Below are 13,181 nucleotides of genomic sequence, written 5' to 3' on the forward strand. Positions count from 1 at the left end.
CGAAAGTTGCGGGTTCTCCGGCCGACGGCGGTGAGCTTTCTCAGTCACGTCGGTCGTCGGTCGGGATTGGTTTCTAGTTGTTTCAGCTTGTGGATTCTATTTCTTTTGGTTTCCTTTTGGTCTCCGTCGGTGCATCGCCTTCTCGGTGGCCGGTCGGCTCGAGTATCCGTCGTCGCTCCTGTTTCGGTAAAGGAGGACGGTCGGCTTTAGCTTCCGCGTCGCCAGTCTCCTCGGTCGACGGCGGCCCTGGTTTTTTTTTATGATTAACTTTCGGTTCTTGATCGTTTTTCTTCGATCTGTGCTCTAGGTTCGTACGGTAGGGTTCCGACGAGATGGAGGCGCGGAGGGAAAGTGATTTTGGGTGTAAGTGTTGGTTCTGTAGTCGGCAGAGTAGTGAAACTCTCCGACGGTGAAGAAATATGGTTTCACGCAAAGCTTTATCTCGGTGGGCTTTTATTAATGATGAAGGATATTTCGTATACACGATTGATCTCTTCGATAAAGGATTCATCTGAGCCAAGTCGTTTGCGGTGAAGTAAGGGTGGAGCGGTGAGTCTCCGGAGAGTCATGACGGTGAGGTCAGGGGCTCGGAAGAGAGAGGCATGCGGCGGCAGCTCTCTCTGCTGCTAGGGTTTCCAAATTTGGGCCTTTGGGTCGAATTTGTAATTTGGTTTGTTTGTTTGTTAGCCTGATTGTTTTTTGGGCTTTCTTTGTTTATGTATTTGGTTGGGCTAGTCCCATTTTTTTAATGAAATTTAGAAGGAAAAAAAAAAAAAGGAGAACAAATCTAGAAGGTGGGGACTCTTGTGCGTCACCAGAGGGAGAAAGAATTTGTAATCCGTCTTCTGTTGAGAATCGATTTTGATTTGAGAGAGTGAGAGCGAGAGAGAAAGAGAGATGGATTTGATAGCGGGAGAGAGCACGAAGGTACTGAGGAAACAAGGATTCAGATCGCTGAAACTGATGAGTGTGGATATGGAACAAGAACTCGGAAACGAGCCTGAGCCTTTCGGTGCCGACTACGGAAGACTCGACAATGGCCTCGTCTACTACGTTCGCCGAAACTCAAAACCTAGAATGAGAGCCGCTCTTGCTCTCGCCGTCAAAGTCGGGTAATGATCGTTCTGGAGTCGAATCGGTGATGGTTAATCTGTTCTCTGATGTATTGATCCTACTTTGATTTTGATCTGGTAAAAAAAAATGCTATGTATAGATTTGAATTTACACAATCTGTTGCTGAGACGCCATTTTGATTTCATTGGCAGTTCAGTTCTGGAAGACGAGGATCAGCGTGGAGTTGCTCATATCGTGGAGCATCTTGCGTTTAGTGCTACAACGAGATACACGAATCATGATATCGTCAAGTTCTTAGAGAGCATCGGAGCTGAGTTTGGGCCCTGTCAAAACGCAATGACTACCGCGGATGAGACTATATACGAATTGTTTGTCCCCGTTGATAAGCCTGAGTTGCTATCTCAGGCTATCTCTATTTTAGCGGAGTTCAGCTCCGAGGTAGTTATGTCTATATGACTCTGTTTCATCCCCTTTTTTTTTTCTTTTGCGTTTAGTTCGTAAGAGATCTGTTTGTTTTAGATTCGAGTTTCCAAGGAAGATTTGGAAAAAGAAAGAGGTGCTGTTATGGAAGAGTACCGAGGGAACCGTAATGCTACTGGAAGGATGCAGGATTCGCATTGGCAGCTGATGATGGAAGGTTCTAAGGTATTGTGAGGCTTTTTTTTTTCTTAAATCATATTTGCAGTGTGGTCTTATGAGACTTTCATTTGACTGCAGTATGCTGAACGTTTACCTATTGGGTTGGAGAAAGTGATTCGGTCTGTTCCTGCTGCAACTGTGAAGAAATTCTACCAGAAGTGGTATCATTTATGCAATATGGCAGTTGTGGCTGTTGGTGATTTTCCAGACACAAAAGTACACTTACTATTTTATTTATTTTTAATGATTAAAGAATTTATGAGTTTCGGTCAGGCTTTGTTTGTAACCCTCCTTGATTTCTTTCTAGACTGTAGTTGATTTGATTAAGACACACTTCGAGGATAAAAGATCAAGTAGTAATCCTCCAGTGATACCATTCTATCCTGTTCCTTCTCATGAAGATACGCGGTTCTCTTGCTTTGTTGAGTCTGAAGCAGCTGGGGTTAGTCAATTTTAAAGATCCAAAACTTCTTACAGACATTATCCTGATACTCATTTCCATACTCCTAAGCTTCTTTCGTGGTCTTGTCTTGTAGTCTGCAGTCATGATTAGCTATAAGATGCCCGTAAGTGATCTGAAGACGGTGAAAGATTATAGGGATATGCTTGCAGAGTCAATGTTTCTACATGCTCTTAACCAGAGACTCTTCAAAATATCTCGTAGAAAGGACCCTCCATTTTTTGCGTGCTCTGTTGCTGCTGATGTCCTGGTTAGCCCATTGAAGGCCTATATAATGAGTTCTTCTTGTAAAGAGAAAGGAACTCTGGCATCCCTAGAGTCTATGCTTCTCGAGGTCTCTTCTGCTTTCATCACTCGCTCAAGTTTTTTTCCATTGTCTCCTCCCTCCCCATTCATTGGTTCCCTTGTGTTTTAGGTTGCTAGGGTACGCCTTCACGGGTTCTCAGAGCGTGAAATATCTGTCGTTCGAGCTCTCATGATGTCTGAGATTGAATCTGCTTATCTGGAACGTGATCAAATCCAATCAACTAGTTTGCGGGATGAATATATACAGGTAGATTCTGTGATGAACGTTCTTGTCCTGCCATCTGTCTTTACCCTCGACAAAAATCTTGTTTATATTTGTGTTTTATCTTGCAGCATTTCCTTCACAAGGAACCTGTTATTGGGATTGAATACGAGGCGCAACTTCAGAAGAGTCTTCTACCCCGTGAGAACATGCATACTTTGCTTATAGTTTAGTCCATTTCAATTTTTTGTTATTAAACTCATCTAAATTATACTGGTTCCGCTCGTGCAGAAATATCAGCTTTAGATGTATCCAGATACTCTGATAAGTTAAGAACATCATGCGGTTGTGTGATCAAGACAATGGAACCTAGATCTGCTGCGACAATTGATGACATGAGAAATGTTGTCTTAAAGGTTAATAGCCTTGAGGAAGAAATGAAGATTGCTCCGTGGGATGAGGAAAAAATTCCAGAAGAAGTTGTCAATGAGAAGCCAACTCCTGGGTAAGCTCTGATTTAACTATAGGTCAACCGCTCTTAATAGCCTTCTCAATTTTGGATGTATGGCTTAAGTTTTCAGACTGATCCTATCTTGTAGTCTTTTACTAAACTAAACGGCTCAGGCGACGTGCCTATATATATTCCATTTCCTATTTCTCATCCATGACTAATGTTCAATGAAGGAATGTTACCCACCAGCTTGAATATCCAGAAGTTGGGGTTACAGAATTGACATTGTCAAATGGAATGCAAGTTTGCTACAAGTCCACAGACTTCTTGGACGATCAGGTGCCATATTAACTGAAAGCTACGATACTTTGAAAATCTACATGTGTGTGTTGCCAATGTATCAAGCTTTAAGCTTATTTGTATACTGTGTTCGGTAACTTTATGATTGTCCTTTGTTTGTTTTCCGTACAGGTTCTTTTTACAGGGTTCGCATATGGAGGACTTTCCGAACTCCCTGAGAGTGATTACATTTCATGTTCGATGGGATCAACGATTGCTGGTGAAATTGGTATGTTTGGTTATAAACCATCAATGCTTATGGATATGCTTGCTGGTAAGAGAGTTGAAGTTAGCGCAAGACTCGGGCCATACATGAGAACGTTTTCTTGTGATTGTTCACCCACAGACCTTGAAACTGCTTTGCAGGTTCGCCTTTTTCCTCGTGAATATAAGCACTTAGGTGTCTCTTGATTGTTTCAACAACCTTTTTGACTTATAGCTTTGCTAACATCTGAATGATGGAAATTTAACATCTCTTCGCCTGTCTCTTCTCTTTTCATCCCGTAGTTTTTAACTCGCTTGAACTTATCAATACTTCTTTCTAGCTTGTATATCAACTATTTACTACGAACGTGATGCCACAAGAAGAAGAGGTTGGAATAGTGATGCAAATGGCAGAAGAAGCAGTCCGTGCTCGAGAGAGAGACCCTTACACTGTCTTCGCCAACAGGGTGAAGGAACTCAACTATGGAAACTCTTATTTCTTTAGGGTAATATTCTGTTTGCTAAACGACTGATTATTTATCGGTGAATACCCAGCCACCTTTCTAATTTAGTCTCTAATGTGCAGCCTATTCGGATAAATGAACTTCGAAAAGTTGACCCGGTGAAGGCCTGCGAATACTTTAACAGTTGCTTTAGGGATCCATCAACTTTCACAGTTGTGATTGTAGGGAACCTTGATCCTAGTATCGCCCTTCCTCTAATTCTACAGTATTTGGTAAGTTGGATCACATCACTGGTGATACAAGAAAATAAGTTAGCTCGGACTTGACTGCTATCTTGCATTCGCTCCATGCAGGGTGGAATACCTAAGCCTCCTCAACCAATTCTCAACTTCAACCGTGATGACCTCAAGGGCTTACCATTCACTTTCCCTACGAAGATAACAAGGTAAGCTGTATATTAATCTTGTCATTATTGAAGTTCAACAACGTAATGAATCTTTATTTAGCTTCAGACACTGTATAAAGTAGATGCTTTTCCAAAATCATAATCCAAATATACAAGTTAAACTCTGGTTAGATTTCTGATAAAATTATTCCACCATTGACTATACAGAGACGATGATACTGTGTTTTTCTTGATAGTTATATATTGACCTTATATGTGTGAATATTACAGAGAATTTGTACGAAGTCCAATGGTTGAGGCCCAGTGTTCAGTCCAGTTGTGCTTTCCTGTGCAGTTAACAAATGGAACAATGGTGAGTGACTCTGCTTTCTCATCTGAACCATAACCCACGCAACTCACGTTGATGATATATTCCTTTTGCCTTTACTAAGAAACTGTCTAATGCTGTTACTTCATACCTCTGTTTTTTTATTGATAGATCGAAGAAATTCACTGTATTGGCTTTTTAGGAAAACTTCTAGAGACCAAGATAATCCAATTTCTCAGGTTCACGCATGGGCAGGTATATTCTGCCATTCGTGTGATTACCAACCTTTAGTGGACCTAACTTTCCTATTTGAGCAGATATATTCCGCTGAGGTCTCAGTGTTTCTTGGCGGAAATAAACCTTCTAGAACTGCGGATTTGCGTGGTGACATCAGTGTGAATTTTTCATGTGATCCAGAAATCTCATCTAAACTGGTACGTTCATTGTTCTCACATAATCCTACAACGCTTTATCTATCTGTTATCGCTGCCATTTGGTTCTACCAAAGTCACCTCTTTGTCTTTCAGGTTGATCTAGCTTTGGAAGAAATTGTACGGCTTCAAGAGGAAGGCCCTTCGCAGGAAGACATTTCAGCCATCCTTGAAATCGAACAAAGAGCTCATGAAAATGGCCTGCAGGTTTGTTTTTTTTTGTTTTTTTGCCCTATAATTCACAGTTACAAATACATCACAGCCAATAAAATATATTTTATTGAGGAAACAAAACGGTTTTCTTTTTCTGTCTTGTTCAGGAAAACTATTACTGGTTAGACAGGATTCTACGTGGATACCAGTCAAGGGTCTACGCTGGCGATTTGGGCGCTTCATGCCAGGTCAGTTGAATAAATAACTTTTTACTAGTCAGGTTTCTGATTGTACTAGAGAAATACAGTTTTATTTAAAGGAAGGACATGTACTGTGGTTGATTAGATTCTAGAAGAAGGGCGTTTGCGAATGAGAGAGTCACTTGCTCCACAAACAGCACAAGCTGCATTACAGCGAATCCTTCCTCACCCTTGCAAGAAACAGTATACTGCTGTCATTCTCATGCCTCAGAAATCACGTTTTGGTTTTCTTTCCTCTATATTTGCTTCTCGCCCCCAGACCTCTTACATCCGTGACACCAAGGTCAGTCTTTGTCTTGGCTCTTTGTGTTGTCTACGTAAATATAACAAGTTAACAACAAACCAATCATTAATATATGACATTTCTGTTTCCAGATTTTGGCGGGCATTGCTGGTCTAGCTGTTCTTGTTTTCAGCATCTGGAGATACTCTCGCAAGTAAAGTGAAGTCTAGTCTCTCTCTTTCTCTCTCTCTTTTTAGTGAACCTCAGCGTTTATTATTCAAGTTCTTATATATTTTTACAAGAGATTTCGAACCACAAACTTATTTGTTGCTACATTTTTTTATGTGCCATGGCTCTAGATTTTTTTTTTAATTTCGTCTATACATTGAGACATGAATAAGCTAAAGCCTTCTCTTCAGCTAGCTCTCTTGCAGAGTCATCCATTTTCTCTCTGGAGAACTCGTCAATACTGAGTCCTTGTACGATCTTCCAACTTCCTTTCTCACAGATAACCGGAAACGAGTAAACCAGACCAGACGGTATACCGTAAGAGCCATCCGAACAAACACCCATAGAAACCCAACTTCCTTTAGGTGTTCCAAGAAACCAGTCATGAATATGGTCACAAGCTGCGCTAGCAGCGGACAAAGCACTCGACTGTTTCCGTGCTCTTATAATCTCTGCACCACGTTGCTGAACTTCTGTAATAAACTCATTCTTCAGCCACTTCTGATCAGCGACAAGTAGTTCTTTCGCCGGTTGATCTCCGGTCTTTGTAGAGACCGTTGCATGACTGGTGTCTGGATACTGAGTTGAAGAATGGTTTCCCCAGACGATCACATTCTTCACGCTGCTAACGGGAACACTTAGCTTCTCCGCAAGGCGAGCTTGAGCCCGGTTATGATCGAGCCGTGTCAGGCAAGTGATGTTTTCTTCCGGGATCGACGGTGCAAACTCTTTCAGAATCAGAGCATTTGTGTTCGCAGGGTTGGCTACAACGAGAACCTTGCAATCATCTGATGCATATCGCTCTAACGCCGAAGCTTGAGCTTTACATATCACTGCATTTTTCAACATCACGTCTTTTCTTTCCATGCCTTCTTTTCTTGCGAATCCGCCGATCAGTATGGCGATGTTCACACCGTTACAGGCGTCGTCAATGTTTGTTGTCGCGATAACGCCTTGGAGAAGAGGGAAGGCTGAATCTTGAAGCTCCATCTTCACAGCTTCTAGTGATTTTGAAGCTGGTTCTATATCAAGTAAATGGAGAATCATGGGTTGGTCTGGACCTAGCATAATACCTCTTGCAATCATTGGAGCAATTGCATATCCTATGTTCCCTGTTCAATAATAATAATTCAAAATAGAGTTTACTATGAGTCAAGAGCATAAAAGAAACATAAGCTTAGTTGAGTTGAGTTTACCTGCTGCACCAGTGACCAGAACCCTTATAGGTTCTTTCTCAATCTTTAACAAATTGCACATGTATACAATCATTTTCCATGCCAACCCAACACATAACAATAGAACCAGAGTTTTCTGAATCACAAAAGTGTAATCAACTTCTCCTCCGACGACCTCCATTTTTTAAAACAAGTAAAATGTAATCAAGCAACGAATGGGTGTTGATGTGTTTCCAAAGTTTAATTTATAAAGGCTAAAGAAACCAAGAAAGAGAGAAGAATCTATGAAAGCTTAGAAAGAGGACATAACTAACCTGATACAAAACTTCGCCTTAAAAACAAAACCTAAGTCATACATCAAAGGCAATGAATCTATAGAAAGAAACGTTGCCGAGTAAAGATCCTCAAACTTTTTAATTCTTCATAATAACATTATTTCTTGGTTCATACTTAGACGTTTAATAGGTGAAATGTGTTGTACCCTTTTTTTAAAAAAATGTCGAAAATGATAAGTTTACTAGTCGTCGTCAAAGGTGGGCAATCCCACGGCAATCCCATATGTATATTGATTTTGGCTCGATTTTCTAAATTAACTTTTTTGGCTTAATTCGATTTTTGTACATGTAACATTATGGTTTGGGTATATTATAAATTATACTACCTCTGTATCACTTTAAGAAGTGTTTAGAAAAAAAAAATTATTTCAAAATATTTGATATTTTTATTATTCTAAATAGAATTTAATATCATTTTTTTTAACCAATTAAAAAATATTAAGGTTTTTTTATTGATTGAATTAGTTTTATTTAATGATTTTTTTATAAAACCAAGATAATTGTACAGAAGTTTGTATTTCCTTAATCTAATATGCAAAAACCACTAAAGTGATACAGAGAGAATTAGACGTTTCGTTTCTGGTTTTCAGTTTTCCACTAATGAAACCGATCGGTTTGGTTTCAGCTTAAACCATTTTGGTTTCTTTTCTTTTCCAAAATATATCCAATTATAGGGGGTAATATTAGGCCTTTCAGAAGCGTTCAGCCCAATAAAGCCCAAATAAAAGATCTAGGGTTAATTCAGTGTCACATATATAAGCTAACTTATCCTCTCTCGTCGCCTTCTTGTCTCTCGACGTTCTTCGAGCCAAAGGTACTCTCTTCATAGCTTAATTCTCTGTTTCTTTGGTTAATGGCCAGATCTGTCTAGTTTTCCCGTAAAGAGGATCTTGTGTTCTAAGTTGTTTCTTGGTTATGGAAAAGCGCAGGTAAGAGTTTGAAGAAGTGCATCACAGACCAAATAGAGAAGATGTCTGAGAAGAAGGGAAGGAAAGAGGAAGTGGTGACCAGAGAGTACACCATCAACCTCCACAGACGCCTCCACAGCTGGTTAGCTTCTCTAAATCATTAGTTTCTTCTTTGAAGTGTGGAAGTGTTCAGTTTCATAGTGTTGTAAATGAAAATGGTAGTCTCTTCCTCCCATAGTGTTGTAGCAATCGTCGTATACTGTCGTGGGTTTATATGATTAGTGTCTCTCAATTATATATTTTTAAAAATGAAATTACACGTCCAGCCTTAAAATGACATCTTCTTGTTTACCGTTGTGTTTAAGCTTTTCTACGAAGAGTTAAATCTTGTTTTGATTCGGATCTTTAGGTTTGGTATTGTGAGATTTAAGGTCTAGTGCTAATAACATAATGTACTTTTTATCACAGTACCTTTAAGAAGAAGGCACCAAAGGCAATCAAGGAGATAAGGAAGTTTGCAGAGAAAGCCATGGGAACAAAGGACGTAAGGGTAGACGTGAAGTTGAACAAGCAGATATGGAGCAAAGGAATCAGAGGTCCTCCAAGGAGGATTAGGGTGCGTGTTGCACGTAAGAGAAACGACGATGAGGACGCAAAGGAAGAGTTTTTCTCACTCGTCACTGTTGCTGAAATCCCTGCCGAAGGACTCAGTGGACTTGGCACTAAGGTCATTGACGAGGAGGATTGAAGATCCGTTTAGTCACTGAGAGACTAGTTTTGTGGTTTTTTTTTTCGTATTTCTTGTTGTTTTCATTTCAAAAGGAGTTTTTGTCTTTCTTGGTAGTGTTGACGATGCAGTTTATTGGAAAGACTCATTTTCTTCTCCAAGACCTAAAGATGAATCTGCTTTATGTTCTTATCTTCTATAGTTTGTTTGAATCTTCTGCTTTCTAAGATGGTTCTTAGTTATTAATGATAACCAAGGTGAATCTGACTTGCTTATGCAATGAAAATCGTATGGGATTTATTATCTGAGAAAAATACTAAGAAACTTGTAAATATGTGCAATGAGTTTTCTGTTACTCAACATCCATTAATAGTTTTGGAACGAGGACATCTTGGCAGTCACTGTCTTCCATCATCGTATTATAAAAGGTTTTGATTCCTTTTTGGTAGCTAAAGCTTTTGTAACAGTACTCCTTTGAAGTGCAGTATAATGTTATGGGAAGATGAGACAACGTAAGTACTTATTGTTCATTATCCTCAGTCTTTTATGTTAGTTACTTAGTTATATAGTAAACGTTATCTCAAGAGGATGTCAATCCTCGTATTAGCGAATGTAATAATTAATGTGTAAACGCTATTATAGATCATTTCTTGTGTGTAGAGAGATGCTTCCTGGTAAGTTCAGTTTTATCTGCATTTTCCAGTAAGAACAAAAAGTCAAAAGAGAATCAATCAAATCGGTGGGGAAAAAAAAAGAGCAACACCCAAACCATATTGGTGTGCAATGACGGCTTCTTACAAACAATAATGACATGTAAATGCTAGAGGATATCATAGGTTATTATACGAATGTTACCACATGGACATCGCCTAAAACGATTTCAGTTTGTTATTATTCGTTCTAAGAAAATAACAGAACAAAATAAAAAACGTCGACAGCAGGATTCGAACCTGCGCGGGCAAAGCCCAATTGATTTCGAGTCAATCTCCTTAACCACTCGGACATATCGACATCTTGTTTCATAAGCTACTTTTACAGGAATTATCACATAGGCAGTTGTTTGAACTGTGCTTACATGCTGCCAACGATTGTCTAAAAGCTATAACTAACAATACAACCAACAGTCCGGTCTGTGGTATGATTACGTAACCAACATTTTGGATTAGCTGAAAATTGATTTCTCTAGATAACCCAACAAAACCAGTTCCATATGTAGATCTATAAAGTAACATTTCAAACATTACAAGGTAAAAACTTTAAAAAAAGTATAGCTAACCGAAACCGGTAATATAAACCGGACCCAGCAACATAAAAGCAATAAAAGTATGTTTGCAATTTTGGTGCAGAGGTGATCTCAAAGATCAGCTCTTCCAGGATAACGAGGGAAGGGAATAACGTCTCTGATGTTGTCCATCCCTGTAGCAAACAGAACCATACGCTCGAACCCAAGTCCAAATCCTGAATGCTTCGCTGTTCCGTAACGTCTCAAGTCCAAGTACCACTCGTATGGCTCCACTGGTAGACCAATCTCCTCGAGCCTGTTAACACAAAAACAAACACATGAGAGAGATGGAAAGAACCAAAAATTAGCCAAATAAACAGACTTGGTTTCACTTTCACGAACCTTTCCATGATGACGTCAATACGTTCTTCTCTTTGGCTTCCACCAATCAGTTCTCCCACCTAAAAACGACGGCAAAAGATGCAATTCACGTGTATTCTTCCATTGGGTATCAAACAAAAAGGATGATGATGATCTTTATTACCTTCGGAACGAGGACATCCATGGCAGCAACAGTCTTTCCATCATCGTTAAGTCTCATGTAGAAAGCTTTGATTCCTTTCGGGTAGTTGTAGACAATAAGTGGCTTCTGAAACACAACCTCTGTCAAGTATCTGTCAAATTACAAGAAAGGAGACACAACATTAGTAACGTCTTTATTCCAAGTGTTTTCAAGAAACTGTAGTAAAGGGTTACAGAAAAAAAACAAAACCTTTCGTGCTCAGATGCTAAGTCGATACCCCATTCCACGTCGTTATCAAATTTCTTTCCTTTAGCCACAGCTTCCTCAAGTATCTTTATCGCTTCCGTGTATGTTAGACGACCAAACGGGGTCGAGGCAACGAGTTTCAGCCTGTCAATGCAGCCTTTGTCGAAGTTCTTAGCCATCAGTTCCATATCATCATAACGCTTCTCAAGCAGCCACTTGCACATGTATTTCACATATGCCTCTGCGCAGTTCATATCATCCTACACAACAAATTTTTAAAGCCCCTTTTTTAAGATACCACTTGCTATACATTGTAGAGAAAGAATAAGAATGTAATGCTTCATTATTATTACCTCAAGATCAGCGAAAGCAAGCTCAGGCTCAACCATCCAGAACTCAGCAAGATGCCTTGAGGTGTGAGAGTTCTCCGCCCTGAAAGTGGGACCAAACGTGTACACATCGCTAAGACCACAAGCATAAGTCTCCACTTGCAACTGCCCAGAAACCGTCAAGAAAGCTTGACGACCAAAGAAATCTTGAGAGTAATCAATCTTCCCATCGACTTTAGGCAAACCAGGCTTGAGCCTCGACCTCTCTTCAGTCCTAGCTAAATGAGTCTTCGCATCGTTGAGCTCAGCAACTGAAGCAGCGATCGCTTCCTTGCTCGCTTTAGCAGCTTTGAGCTCCGCCACAGCTCCGCCTCTCTCCTTGACGACGACTCTGGCAGCTTCGACGTCGGCCTCCGTAGGAGGAGGGTTCTCAATGAGTTCCCTCTCAAGCTTCTCGGTTGTACTGATCAGAGTAGTCACCTGGAACATCTCACCAGCTCCTTCGCAGTCACTTGTGGTGATAATCGGAGTCTGAACGTAAAGGAAACCTTCTTCATCAAAGAAGGTGTGTGTAGCCATAGCAAGCGCATGTCTGATTCTTGCAATAGCTGAGATCTGAAACAAAAATTAGAAAACCACACTCAGCCCTAACTGAAAAATCAATTAACTTTCTTATCAAGTAATAGTTTTTTTCCCCATTAGGGTTGTAAAGAATCTGTAATCATTGTCACTGAGGCTAAGCAAGCTACAGGGATCTCAAACCCTAAAGGATTATACTTTAACAAACCTAATTAAAGTTAGTAACTTTCTTATCAAGTAATAGTTTTTTCCCATTAGGGTTGTAAAGAATCTGTAATCATTGTCACTGAGGCTAAGCAAGCTACACGGATCTCAAACCCTAAAGGATCATACTTTACACAAACCTAATTAAAGTCAGTAACTTTCTAATCAAGTAATAGTTTTTTCGATTAGGATTTTTTTTATGCTCACCGAGTTGGTCCTTGCACGAAGATGAAGAAACTCTCTCAACCTCTCAAGAGTAAGCTTCGTCTTAGGAATCGGGTATTTACCCGGATCCACCGTACCAACATCAACCACCTCCACAACGCTAAGCTCGATCTTCTGCTTCGTCCCTTTACCTTCCGGAGGAAGCTTCAAAACCCCATCGACGGTCACGCAAGTCCCCGTCGCGATCAGCTTAGAGAGATCCGATACGGAGGAGTCCACCATAACCTGGAGGTTAGCTGGGCACGAACCATCGTTCACCTCGAGGAACGCGAATGCTCCTTTCCCTTGCTCCCTTCCGGTTTTGACCCACCCGCTGATCCGGACTTTTTGACCCGCGAGACCCGCTCCGCCGTCGGGTCGAACCAGAATCGATTGGATCCGGATTCGATCTGAAAACCGCGCTTTCTGCACTGTTGAGGAGGAGGATTCGTCGCTGGTCAAGGAGACGGCGGCTAGTTGATCTACCGGCGGCGGAATCTCATCACCCATTGTTTTGTTCGTCTGATTAGAAGAATCTCCACAGATTGTTAAAACCCTAAATAAGGTATATTATGGACAAGT

At 40.4% G+C, this 13,181-nt stretch overlaps 4 protein-coding genes and 1 non-coding gene across 7 annotated transcripts; 2 read left to right on the forward strand and 3 right to left on the reverse strand.

Moving 5' to 3' along the window:
• The first annotated feature begins 773 nt into the window (after positions 1-773).
• On the forward strand, positions 774-6,341 carry LOC108828184 (zinc protease PQQL-like). Of its 3 annotated transcripts, none has more exons than XM_018601784.2 (21): positions 774-1,112; positions 1,266-1,512; positions 1,594-1,719; positions 1,792-1,929; positions 2,021-2,155; positions 2,250-2,507; positions 2,589-2,726; positions 2,813-2,882; positions 2,973-3,186; positions 3,366-3,471; positions 3,604-3,837; positions 4,017-4,181; positions 4,262-4,411; positions 4,493-4,584; positions 4,816-4,897; positions 5,024-5,107; positions 5,170-5,286; positions 5,380-5,490; positions 5,604-5,684; positions 5,782-5,979; positions 6,072-6,341. In XM_018601784.2, the coding sequence occupies exons 1-21, from the start codon at positions 898-900 to the stop codon at positions 6,135-6,137; spliced, it is 3,027 nt and encodes a 1,008-aa protein (XP_018457286.2). In that variant the 5' UTR covers positions 774-897; the 3' UTR covers positions 6,138-6,341. The 3 variants fall into 3 exon arrangements, with proteins under 3 accessions (XP_018457286.2, XP_018457287.2, XP_056850410.1); XM_018601785.2 differs by having other exon boundaries at positions 972-1,112; positions 1,271-1,512; XM_056994430.1 differs by having other exon boundaries at positions 1,050-1,190.
• LOC108828185 (malate dehydrogenase 3, cytoplasmic) lies at positions 6,170-7,548 on the reverse strand. The gene is made up of 2 exons (XM_018601786.2): positions 7,344-7,548; positions 6,170-7,259 (listed from the first exon to the last, which is right to left on the reverse strand). The coding sequence occupies exons 1-2, from the start codon at positions 7,501-7,503 to the stop codon at positions 6,298-6,300; spliced, it is 1,122 nt and encodes a 373-aa protein (XP_018457288.1). The 5' UTR covers positions 7,504-7,548; the 3' UTR covers positions 6,170-6,297.
• An 802-nt stretch (positions 7,549-8,350) lies between these two features.
• On the forward strand, positions 8,351-9,484 carry LOC108823834 (60S ribosomal protein L31-3). The gene is made up of 3 exons (XM_018597117.2): positions 8,351-8,471; positions 8,587-8,707; positions 9,034-9,484. The coding sequence occupies exons 2-3, from the start codon at positions 8,628-8,630 to the stop codon at positions 9,311-9,313; spliced, it is 360 nt and encodes a 119-aa protein (XP_018452619.1). The 5' UTR covers positions 8,351-8,471; positions 8,587-8,627; the 3' UTR covers positions 9,314-9,484.
• A 737-nt stretch (positions 9,485-10,221) lies between these two features.
• Positions 10,222-10,303, reverse strand: TRNAS-CGA (transfer RNA serine (anticodon CGA)). The gene has a single exon. It is a non-coding gene; the product is annotated as a tRNA-Ser (tRNA).
• Positions 10,304-10,479: 176 nt separating this feature from the next.
• On the reverse strand, positions 10,480-13,141 carry LOC108828261 (asparagine--tRNA ligase, cytoplasmic 1). Its single transcript, XM_018601893.2, has 6 exons — positions 12,603-13,141; positions 11,637-12,227; positions 11,287-11,543; positions 11,059-11,188; positions 10,917-10,975; positions 10,480-10,830 (listed from the first exon to the last, which is right to left on the reverse strand). Exons 1-6 carry the CDS (start codon positions 13,107-13,109, stop codon positions 10,647-10,649), a joined length of 1,728 nt encoding a protein of 575 aa, XP_018457395.2. The 5' UTR covers positions 13,110-13,141; the 3' UTR covers positions 10,480-10,646.
• Positions 13,142-13,181: the final 40 nt, after the last annotated feature.

Source organism: Raphanus sativus, chromosome 9 (genome assembly GCF_000801105.2).
Source record: "Raphanus sativus cultivar WK10039 chromosome 9, ASM80110v3, whole genome shotgun sequence".
Lineage (NCBI taxonomy): Eukaryota > Viridiplantae > Streptophyta > Magnoliopsida > Brassicales > Brassicaceae > Raphanus > Raphanus sativus.